The 12,476-nt window shown below is 44.3% G+C and overlaps 1 protein-coding gene across 4 annotated transcripts in view; it reads left to right on the forward strand.

Moving 5' to 3' along the window:
- Positions 1 to 9,629: 9,629 nt before the first annotated feature.
- Positions 9,630 to 12,476, forward strand: part of GRIP1 (glutamate receptor interacting protein 1) — a gene marked incomplete at its 5' end in the record, with an annotated part of 731,133 nt that continues 728,286 nt past the window's right edge. For all 4 annotated transcript variants that reach the window (XM_081250285.1, XM_081250289.1, XM_081250291.1 and 1 more), the window contains one exon: positions 9,630 to 9,687. In XM_081250285.1, coding sequence (XP_081106411.1) covers positions 9,630 to 9,687 — 58 coding nt within the window. The remainder of the gene's footprint in view (positions 9,688 to 12,476) is intronic.

Here is a 12,476-nt window from a genome sequence, read left to right on the forward strand (position 1 = left end):
TAGCAAATATCACTTGCAGGGCTTAAATAATGTAAATGTAAACTAGGAGCGACTCTATCCATGGAACTTAATGAAACGTCATATACAATAAGTATGGAATAAAAAGGCTCATTGAACAGATTTTTAAAAGTCAAAGAGAATATAAACAAATGCTCATACATGCATAATACATATGTGTCAAGTGCTTTGCATTCAACCCCGAGGCTGGAATTTTCAGGTTATAAAAATAAATAAGCTTACAAATCCCTAAGGGGCATTTTTTTTTTTTTTTTTTTAAAGTCTTTTGGTACATCAGACAGAAACTGATCTGAGGTTAGCGTTCCTGGGGATTTCAATAGATTGGCTGGTCTGGACCCCACAGCTAGTGTAGAAACGAATGCTGCTCAGTGATAAGTTAAAGGGGAGACAGATTTGTCTTCACAAAATGCCTTGTTCCTGCTCTTTGCTCAGACTCCCTGCAATTATGATATTTATTTGTTTCATTCCAGATGTTCACTCCCTGCTACTTTGAAGTAGGCAAGTGAGCATTATTGTGTATTTCTTACACATAGGAATAGGAAATTTCTAGAAAGCTCAGACTTTTTGTAAATGGCTAGGCTGGCAGAAGAGAAAATGAAACCCAAACTTCTCAAAGTCAATTTCTTAGCCTATTTACTACAGAATTGCTGATAGATATTCCAATTCCAGAGTACTTGGAAAAAAATCTCGTCTTCAACAATTTGCTTTCACTAGTGTTTTTAAAGACAATATTTACTAAAATTTTCCTAGTTAAAATGTAATATTGCTCTTTAGAAAAATTGAAAAGTATAAAAAAGTATAAAAAGAATAAAATTCACAGATAACGCTAATACCCAGAGAGAACATATTTTGACATATCTCTTCCTCTCTAAAAAAAGTTATATTTATACTATATATACATATTGCTTTTCATTAATCTAGTAGGTCATGTATTATATTAATATTATACAAATACCTATTTTATGTACTATTAAGAAACAAGAAAAAATTGCTGATAATTTGAAACAATGCTTAACTACTTAGAATCATTATTTTATACTTGTTGAAAAAAACCCTATAGACATAGGTTTTTATCAGATATCTTGAGCTTACATGAATAAAACATAAGTGAAATTAATTTGGTAGGTATTCCTAAAACTTTTTCATATTCAAACTTCAACTCTTATGATTCACTCTGTGATTCAGACTTTTCAAAGTTTGTGTTTTTTTACACAATTATCTTCTTTCCCTGCTAGGGTATTGGTGATAGGTCATTTTTTGAAAGTGTTCTGCTATTGTCTCCAGAATTTGCCTTTAAGCTGATGTCCCCTATGTGCAAGTTTTAATATACATGCACAGGCAATTAAACTCTAAGAAACACGATGATTTTAGATATGTAAAAATATGAAAAACTATGCATCTTAGAATCTATGAGATATGGTATATGCAACCTTCTGTTTGGCTGAACTTTATATCAAGAGAACTTACTGGGCTTCCCTGGTGGCGCAGTGGTTGGGAGTCTGCCTGCCAGTGCGGGTGACGCGGGTTCGTAGCCCTGGTCTGGGAGGATCCCACATGCCGTGGAGCAGCTAGGCCCGTGAGCCACAACTACTGAGCCTGCGCGTCTGGAGCCTGTGCTCCGCAATGGGAGAGGCCGCGACAGTGAGAGGCCCGCGCACCGCGATGAAGAGTGGCCCCCGCTTGCCACAACTGGAGAAAGCCCTTGCACAGAAACGAAGACCCAACACAGCCAAAAAAAATAAAAATAAATTAAAAAAAGAGAACTTACTGCTATCTTTTAAATTAATGATATTTAAGGGCTGTACAACATTCAATATAATTTATGTAAACAATTCCCTATTATTGCACAATTAGGACCTTTCCAATTTTTTGCCATCGTAAACTAAAACGTGATAAACATCTTTGAGAGTAAACCTTTGTCCACATCCTTGATAATTTCCTGAAGAGTTCCAAGTTAGCCTAGCTAGGTAAAATGATATGCAGTTTGCACTTCCTGTACACTGCCAAATTGCTTTCCAAAATGATTGATTCAATCCGTATGTTAACCGGTAGAATATGCAGGCACACGGTGTTTTCTAACCAGTGCTTTTCACTATTCATCAACAGTATGTACAAGTTAAATCTTGCTTCTTGGGCTTCCCTTGTGGTACAGTGGTTAAGAATCCGTCTGCCAATGCAGGGGACACGGGTTCGAGCCTTGGTCCAGGAAGATCCCACATGCCAAGGAGCAACGAAGCCTGTGTGCCACAACTACTGAGCTTGCGCTCTAGAGCCCGCGAGCCACAACTACTGAAGCCCGGGTGCCACAACTACTGAAGCTCACGTACCTAGAGCCCATGCTCCGCAACAAGAGAAGCCACTGCAGTGAGAAGCCCGTGCACCACAACAAAGAGTAGCCCCGGCTTGCTGCTACTAGAGAAAAGCCCGTGCACAGCAACGAAGACCCAATGCAGCCAAAAATAAATAAATAAATAAATTTATTAAAAAAAAAAATCTTGCCTCTTGGGCAACCTACCCTTTCCTTTCATTTCTTCCTTTATTTTTATTTATCACCTGTCAACATGATAAATAATTCCTTTCCCTTTTTGGTATTTACTCTTTTACTGAGTCCATGAATTTCAACCAAGAAAGCTCTTAGTTATCGCTCAGCCAAGTTATACTAGATGTGGCTGGCTACCTTAATTTTCCCTCTGAAGTCAGTTTCCTTAATCACTACTCTAATTTTTTAGATACTCAAGGGGCTAAACCTGAATATATTATTAGATGCTTTTGGTCATGAAGGTAGGAAGCATCTATTTAATTTTCTTGATGAAATGCTTATTTCTGTCTAGCCCTCCATTCAATTACATATTTTTGCTCTTTTCATAATAATAGTAAAAATAATAAAAATTCATTCCTCTCCATTCTAACCTAAAAGGTTTCTTCTAGAAATATTGTCAAGCCTTGTTGAAATAAGTGAAATTTCCATTACTAGCGCATTTATGGGCCAGTCTTCATGATCATTGGAGATTTATTTAGGAAATGAAAACTATTTTTAATATTCATCCTTTCAGCAAGCATCCATTGGGCACGCACTACAAGGTGCAATACTTGATGTCTGCAGCAATGCTAAGAAGCAAATGCCACATTCCTCACCCTATGATGATGATGATGGTGATGATGATGATGATAATCATAGAAATTTATTGGATTCTCCCTGTATGCCAAGTACAGGTCGAAATGCTTGACATGTACTAACTCATTTAATCCACCCAACAACAGTATGAGATTGGAAACAAAGGCAGAGAGAAGCAAGTAATTATCCAGGACCACACAGATGGATTTGAACTTGGACTATTTTAGTCCAGAATCAGCTTGCTTAATGTATACTTTCCTATAAAAACTTAAGTACAGTAAGATAGACTTACACAACATAACTTGCAATAATATACTATCACGAGGAAAATATGGCAGTACAGGGGGTTGGGAAATTAGAGAAATCAAGATCCAAAGAAGAGGTAGAATATTAATGGGCCTTGAAAGATAGAAACAATATTGTTTTGAGTAGAAATGAAAGTGGATAGTTCCATGTGGGGTGGAAAGATAAACTCTAGAGCCCAGTGCCTCTGGGTTCAAATTATGACCCCAGCACATACTAATTGTAAGGCAAATTCACTTAGCCTCAGGAACTCAACATATTTCAGTTGTAATGAGCAAAGATATAAGAGTTGGGAGGCAGATGATTTGTTTAGGGAATGCAAGTGATGCAAAGTAAAGGAAGTTTAAGGGGCTATTGGGGGCAGTTCAAGGAGAGAATGAAGGATGGGAGGAAGGGAGGGAGGGAGGGGAGGAAGGAAGGAAGGAAGGGCAGGCATATGTGGAGAGCATTTGCGGCTGAAGGCAAAATGAAATAGGTATGAGGACTTGCTGGAAGACTTGGGACAGCAGAAAGAGAGCATGTCATTTTACTCAAAGGGAAACAACAAGGTCAGCGGCCGTGTGGTTTGGAGTAAGGAGGGGCTGAAGAAGTGAACCCGCAGGACACTACTGGGATTGTCCAGGTGAAAGATAAGAAAGGCAGGAGTCAGGACAATGTTCATGGAAAGGAAGGAGAGAGAGTCAAGAATAATTTCAAAGGTAGATTTGAAAGACCTTGGTAACCAACTGGGGATTTGGGACTGAGTCAAAATGTTCCTCTGGTTTTCGCCCCAGGTTCCTGAAATGATGGTCATGCCTTTTTGCAGAGAGAAATTCCAGTTAATTTAGGAGTGAATCAGAACTGAAAACTTGGATGTCAGCAGTATGGATGACTTTGTGAAAAGTTTGAATTTAAAGGGAAAGAGAGGATGGAGAGTTTGAGTGTCAGTAATTCTAAAGCTAATTTACGAAGATAAATTTCTTTTGGATTAACTCTTTTCTTTAGCAAAACCAAAAGTTAATTCTATTATGGAGTCTTCTTCTCATTCTTATCAGGGACCTTTATTCTCTTTTTGGATTTGGAATTCCCGTGAGAACTTGATGAGAACTACAGACCTTCTTGTATCCCCAAGTGCATGTGTGGCGGGGAGGTGAGGGGCGATGGAATCATAAACATTCATACAAATATTTGCACACAATTTTAGGGAGTTCTTGTACTTTTTGAAACCCAGCCATGAGTCTCAAGAGTCTGCTCTGCATAACTTCTTTTTTAACCAATGCATTAATATATTTTCCAACTATAAAACTAAAACTACATTTTAGGTCCTGTGCTAAGTGCCTAAGTGCCAGCTCATTTAATCCTCGCCATTACGTTGCCATATAGGTATTACATTTCAAACGTGGGGGAACACATAAGTTAAATAAATTGCCCAGAGTTACAGAGTTATTATGTGGTAGAGGCAAGATTTGAACCTAGGTGTCAGTATTAGGTTTCTCCCTAGAAACAGAACCAGTAGGATGTGCGTGTGTATGTAAAGAGATTTATTCTAAGGAAGTGGGTCATGTAGTTATAGAAGGTCATGAGTCCCAAGATGTGCAGTCAGCAAGCTGGTGGCCAGGAGAGCTAAGGCTGTAGTTCCAGTCTGAGACCCAAGACCTGAGAACCAGGAGAACTGATGGTGTAGTTCCCCTCCAAAGGTTGGGGGGCTTGAGACCCAGAAAGAGGTGAAATTTCAGTTTGAGTCCAAGGACAGGAATAATCTGATGTCCTACTTCAAAAAGTGTCAGGCAACAGGAATTCTCTCTTACTCTGGGGAGGGTCAGTCTTTTTGTCTTATTCAGGCCTTCAACTGATTAGATGAGGGCCACCTATGTTAGGGAGGGCAATCTGCTTTACTCAATTCACGAATTTAAACATTAATCTCATCCAAAACACCCTCACAGACACACCCAGAATAACGTTTGACCAAATATCTGGGCATCCCATAGCCTAGTCAAGGAGACACATAAGATTAACTACTAGTAGTCTCAACCACTGTGCCCTGTACTGTCATTTAAAAATACACTTTAGGGAATTCCCTGGTGGTCCAGTGGTTAGGGACTTGGCACTTTCACTGCCAGGCCCCCAGGTTCAATCCCTGGTCAGGGAATTAAGATCCCACAAGCTGTGTGGCATGGCCAATAAATAAATACACTCTAATATTTTTCTTAGATGAACTTTCATTTGGCTTTCACACATGCCTTACTTAAATTACACATGTTAGAGCTGCTGCTTCTCCCATGTTTCCCCTTTTCCCAGTTACAGTCTCCTAACTGAAGATTATAAAGTAAAACCCACTTGAATTCATTCTGTTTGCTTTCTGCTCCCTTTATTTTTTCCCTAAGAAGATAAACTATCCAAGGAAGCTTCCTCTTGCATTTTAAATTTTCAAAGAGGGTTTTGCAGCTAAAAGTGAGTTAACAACATCTAAAAGAATCCTTGGGTACCCACTAGGAGTGCATATTAGGTGTTAAAAGAGTTTTCAAATTCACTGCATGCAACAGAAAAGAAGTGCTGGGTTTTGGTAACAGTACTGAAACTTCCAGGTGGCTGTTCAGTATGCAGTGTAGGTGTTCGTAAAAGTCAATGCACGATTAAAAAAATATATTGTGGATGTTTTTAGGCCCTGGAGCCAATCCAAAATAACAGCTGGGATCTTACATCTCCTGGGGGACTCCTCAAACTTATGAAATTCAATCCCAAGAAGTCATAACACTCTGTTAGAGTGAAAGGCCCTGTGAGCAGGAGACTGGAAGCTTAATTGTTGGCACAGAGGAAATGGAAGGGCAGCTACGGACTCTCTCATCACACACATTTCCAAATTCTTTAATGAACTGAGTGCATCCACATAAGCTTGAAAATGTGATCAAGCAGTCACCTTAAATCCTTTGGTTTACAGGTTTTTTCCCCTTTTCTACCAGGTGAGAGAGGCACTAGTAGGAAGAAAACATGGCTCTTCTCCACTGTATTTTGAAAATCGTAAATAGAAAGGTAGGTCAAACGAGGCCACATTTAGGAGTGTCCTGCACCCTGTGCAGTCAACTGTGTACCTGTCAAAGTAAAACAATTGATTTAAATTAAGCTTTGAATTCTGTAAATGCAGACTGCAAAGCCATTCAAAGTGCACAAATACCTTGGAAGAATTTATGTTCAGAAAAGGAGCAGAAATTCTTAAGTGAGCAGATGTTTAGAAACAGACATTGCAATTGTAGTTGCAGTTGTAATCTTTAAAGAACATTGATTTTCTAATTTAGTAACGGAAAAAATAATGTATCTTATATCCTACCCCAATAGCACTATAATTTCATTGGAATAGGCTTTTAAATATAATGCTTTGAATATGAGATGGCTTTGGACAATGGAACCAAATATATCAGACTGAATTTTAAATGATTTAGTTCTTTTTTTCTTTTTTTGGCTTGATATTATCAAGTGGTGATCTCACAGTGTTAGGGCCTATTTCTCTTAGATAATATGCTAGGGGTAGCTCTAGTGAGGTTAAATACTATCATCATCAACCATCACTGACTGAGAGCTTACTGTCCCTGGCTCTGGAGATGGAAAGAGATAAGGTCTATTTCCCCCTGACAGAGCTTAGAGCCCAACTGATGACTTAGATGTACATACAAAGATGAAACAAGGTATTGGATATTGTTGAACAAGGGTTCAGACAGTAAGTACTTTGAGGTTGGGGAAGATATGAATCCCTTCTTAAGAGTTTCTTTACCAGTCTCAGTTGTATAATCTGTAAAATAATATTCGGCCGTAACACACAGAATGTATTAATTTAATCTTCCACTACTAAACATCAACTTCCTTCTTGTATCTCTAGCTTTTAGCCCAGAGCCTAACACATAGTAGGAACTTTGTCTACCCTAGCTAAAATACTATTATTTTAACAGTTGTGAGCTGTAACTCCCTAGCAACTGTAATCTGTCACTCATCTTGGCAGGATAACTGCACCACTGATTGCAATGTAACTATAAGAGTATGGTTTAGTCCCTACCTTAGTGTGTAGGTCTTCTCGAATTAGGCTTGTTAGAACAACCACATACATAATATGCCATATAAGATGCTATTAAAACAAACAGCAAGCACGCCAATGCTGCAGTCATTTCTATGTTGTCAAAACCTAAGTCTTTGCGGTGTACAGGCACTGGCTGTCCTGGTTATGGCTGGGTTTACCCTGTCCCTTTGGGAGAATTATGACAAATGCCGTTCTCCACATAAGGCTGGTGGGACTACATCTTGAAACAAGAGTAGGACAAGAGGAAAGTACCCAAGGAGTCTTGTTAATTTTAGGATGGAGAGTGGGTCATTTAAAGGTGACAGGTGCGACATTCATATTGATTTTCTGGATTTTACTTCTCAAAGAGTCTGAAAAGGAGATTTGAGCAGCTCAGATGGGATTTCTACTGATAACCCCCGGGATGGTTTGACTCTCCCTTCCTTTAGCCCTTCAATTCCTTTACTCATTGAGGTTCCTGGGCCCGGGGCCTCTCCTTTGTTTAGGAGAGACAGCCACTTGTCTTGGGCAGTTCGGCAGTTCAGTAATGACAGACAGCCATCCAGCCAAGGGGCAGCAGTGGAAGCGAACATCCCAGCCTGATAAGACTGCTTATGCAGTGGCAGGGAAAAAAAGATTCTATCTTCCTGCCTTTTGTAGTTATTACATTCCTCTGGCTGTATTATTATGTTTCCAAGGGAAGAGAGAGAGAGAAGCCTGGCAAGGGCCAATGTCCTCAGTTTGGGAGAGCAAACTGCAGCTCCTTCAGAGGCTAAAATAAACTGCAGGACAGAGAGAGTCATAAGTGGTTGGTCCCTGACAACTACAAACCAGTAGTTATAGCCTCAGGGGCCCCAAATTCTTCAGTCCCCATCAGACACTCAGGAGGTGAAGACTTAGGTATTATCTAGCTGGGCCCGCAGCTAGGTAACCCCGCAGGACAGGCAGTTAGTTGCCAAGTGGAAGACTCAGGAGCCCCTTCTAACATTATCCTTTTGAAATCACAAGCAAGCGCCTCCAAGTCTGGGCGGAATCTTCCAGACTCTACCGTAAAGCTGCCCTCTCCCCCTCAATTCATCCTTCCACCGATATTCTATGAGCCTAGGACAAGGGGAAGAAACCAATCATAAAACCTAATCATAAAACCCTTCTTATACTTGAAGACAACGATTAAATATTCACTGAGCCAAGGTCTCCCCGCTTCACTGAAAACAAAAGAGGTTCTCTACTCACGCCCTTCCCACCTGAGCAGTAAATGTATTCCCGGCCCCGGCCGGCGCTGACCGGGCGAAAGTTGCGATTTCTCTCAGCTGAGGGCAAAGTTAGCGACTCCGCAGCTGCAAAGTCTCAGCTAGGGGGGAGGGGGCGACAGCCCGGGCCGGGGGGTGAGCGGCGGGAGGAGGGACTAGAGGGAGAGACACTGCCCCCTACTTCAGCAAGGTCGTCGTCCAAGCCGGTGCAGCCGCCGGTTTGGGTTTTGGGAGGGAGGAGCGGCGGCCGCGGCTCGGCGCCAGGCTCGGTACCTGGCAGGCCGGCCGCCCGGGGCGCGGAGGGTGTGAACGCGCGCGCCCCCTCCGTGCCCGCTCAGCCTCGCGCGCGTCTCGGGGGAGGTTCCGCCACCAGGCGCCTGGGGAACCCGCAGCCTCAGTCCTGCCGCCGGCGGAGCTTTGTGCGGCGGCGGCGGCGGCGGCTCCGAGTCCCACCTGCTGGCGGCGGAGAGACAAGGAAGGGGAAGAAGGAGAAGGAGGAGGAGGAGGGGACAGAGGCGGCGGCGCGAGCCCACTCCCGCCGTCCGCGCCCACCTCCCGGGGGCTCCGCAGCTCCTGCTCTCGGCCTGTACGCGCCCCCCGCCCCCGGCCCGGCCAGGCCTCCCGGCCACACGGCCGCCGCCGCGGCTGCAGCCCCTTCTGCCCGGCCCGGCCAGCCCGGCCCGGCCGCAGCCACCCGGAGCCGCCGGCGAGTTTGAGGCGAGCGCGGGGCGCGTGGCGCCGCCTCGATGCGCCCGGGAGACGCCTCGGCGCCCCAGCCCAGCTGAACAGCCCCGAGAGCGCCGCGGCCGGCCCGGGAGGGCGAGTGGGGACGCGCGGGGAGGCGCGGCCAGCCCCAGAAGACGGAGAGCGAGCGGGCGAGGAGGAGCGAGCCCGAGAGCGAGCGCAGGGAGCAGACACCATGCCGGGCTGGAAGAAGAATATCCCCATCTGCTTGCAGGCGGAAGAGCAGGAGAGAGGTGAGCGGGGCGACCGGGCGGGGAGGGCCGGGGAGGGGGTCCGGGCCGGGGGCCGCCCCGGAGCCTCCCTCTCCCCGGGCTCCCTCCCGACCTGTCCGCGGCCGACGGGGGAGGGGCGCCGCGCCCTCCGGGGTCGCGGGGGAGTCCGGGCGGCGGCGGCTTGCGAACTCCAGATTTCTTTTTTGGGGGGTGGTGGTGGGGGAGAAGGAGGGTGCTGCAGTAGGGAACTTTTAAGTCGGGCAAAGATTTTTTTCTGGAGAGGACGTGGGGGGAACTCTAGCTTCTCCAGGGCCCACTTGCACGTGGAGCCCCGGGCGGCCTTCTGCGGGGTGGGTGCTGGGGTGACCGGGCGCCGGGGTGGGGCGGGGGGAGTCCTGCAGCGTTTCAAGTGACTTTTCAAACTTTCCTTCTCCCTCCCGTGGTCGCTTTCGCGGTGTCCCCGCCTCGGGCTGGGCTTTGAGGGTGCTGCCACCCAAAGTTGCTGGAGAATCAGCAAGAAGGAGGCGGAGGAAGAGCGTGGGGGACGGCAAGTGGGCGCTGCCGCAGGTCTCCGGAGGGGGAGGGGAGGAGGGGGAAAGCTGTCCCTAGACTGAGGGTCTGGGGCTGAGAGTGCCTCGGAGATGAGTTATGCCCCAGCGCAGTCCCCGCTGTCAAGTTAATACCGCAGGACTGCGGGCTTTTCGTAATTGTTGTCTGTTTCCTTTGTAAAAGGCGGCTCTCGGTGCCAGGTGGCTTGTAGACCTTTTGTGCTTCAGCCTGACAAGTGTACTGGGCACGTTGCCTTTAAGTGACTTGCGGCGAGGAAAGTTGAAGGCCTTTTTTTGCACCTCCAAGGCTCGGTTCTGTTGAGGTCATTTTATGGTGTTTGGATTGTGCGGAGGTTGGCCGGGGAGTTCAGCTCGGTAACCTGGAGATGATGTACTGAGTGTGCCAGAATTTCCTCTACGGGCCGCACGGGGCCAGGGGGGTGTGCGCCGTGGCTCTGCTAGCGTCCAGAGGGCCCCTGGCTGGCAAGGTCCACCAGGGTTTATTCCTCGGCTCCTCCCACCCCGGCCTGCCCTGCTTCGAGGAAAATGCTTTAGAGTTGGAAGGGTTTCAGGACGCTGGGTCCGCATGGGCTGTGCAACCGCCAGGGCCGAGGATGAAGGGTGCTGCGTGGCTGGCGGGGTGAGGAGGCCAGTCTGGTGAGTGGAGTAGGCAGAGTTGTCAGGGGAGCTGAATCCAGCAGAATGATGAGTTGGTACGGAAGGTGGCTTGCTTATTGGGCATGCCCGAAGTTTCAGGTTTTGGAAATAATGCCTACTACTGAAGAACGAATGTACGATTTTCAGTTTTTCTCTAGGTGGCACAACCTGTCTTTGGTTTATATCCTGTTTAATGACTCAGGGAATTCATCCCTTTTTAACCACTTCCTTATTAGAGATGTGCATTTATTTTCCAGCACACGTTCTGGTGACCGAACTTACGTTCACCCACTCAGAAGGCCACCCCTGCTTTAGAAAAACTTCTGCTTTTCCCTTTAGTAGGTCATATCTTAAGAGGTGCAAATAGTAGTACCAATAATTTATAACCAGGTAAAAGCACTAGATGAAAGCCTTCTGTCAAGCGTGGAGTGTCTGTCCTGTCAACTCAGCGTCACAGTGCACTTGGTGTTAAATGTATCCGTCTGCTAAAAAACCGTTGCAGTGCTGCCTACAGGTTTTATCAGAATGCTGAAAAGGGTAGATTTTTGGATCGTGACAAAATGTACTTGTATGTCTTTTGGAAATATATGGTAACTTTGAAAGATGATCGCCTAATCTGCTTGTTGGGGATAAGACTGAATTTCCTCCGGAACATAAAAATCTGAGTCAGAAATTGGGTATTCTGCCTTAACTTCTCCAGTAGGAGAAAACAGGGAACGTTTGTTACTTGGTGTCTTTTTTCACTAAAAAGTTTCTTACTTCTTGCTTATATTAAGTGATGCTTTTCTAATTAGTATTTTTGTTTGGTTGTGGCATTTCTTTTTGAGGTCCTGCTTCATTGGGAATGCACAAATGTGTGTTTTGTTTCTTTTAAAATCTCCTACCTGGTGTTTCTGTTTCAATTGTGTGTGTGTATGTGTGTGTGTATACATATATATGTATACATATATACATATATTTGAAGGAACTGATTTTTAATGCATGTGTCAGAGGATACTACTTGAGATTGTCTTATCATTTTGGAAGAATTTTATTGTAAAATAATGAGCAGTTTTCTATTTGCATTTGAAATCAGATTGTATTTAACATTTTTCCTTTTAAGTGATTCAAATAGTGTTGCATTAGGTTCTTGTCAAATATAAACAGAAATATTAAACTATCAGGTTGGTTAGGAAAATAAGGAACATAAAGGGAACAAATACACTTTAAATTTTGTCTGGGGATAACATTGACCAAAAAGTCCATTTATACTATCTTACCATTAAATTCTAAGGTTGGTTGTGCTCATAGAACCACTGTTCTTTCCACATTCCCCCAACCCCAGTTTACATTTAAACATTCTAAAACCCATTATGGAGACTACTCTAGCATACCATTTTTTCATGTAGATTTTATTTAACTAAATCTCTTTCTGAAACTTAATGCAAATTAATACAGGCTGCTAGCTTCTTTAAGGACCACGTATTTGAACAAGTATTTCTAGGCGTTATTCTTGAAAAAAAAATGCTAATCTCAATTCAAAGATTTAGGGAACCTGCCTTCTTGGTATTGTCACATACAAAGAGAGGTTTGGCCAATCCATATGACTTCATGCCATACCTACAC

The sequence above is a fragment of the Mesoplodon bidens genome (genome assembly GCF_964165515.1).
Source record: "Mesoplodon bidens genome assembly, chromosome: 11".
Lineage (NCBI taxonomy): Eukaryota > Metazoa > Chordata > Mammalia > Artiodactyla > Ziphiidae > Mesoplodon > Mesoplodon bidens.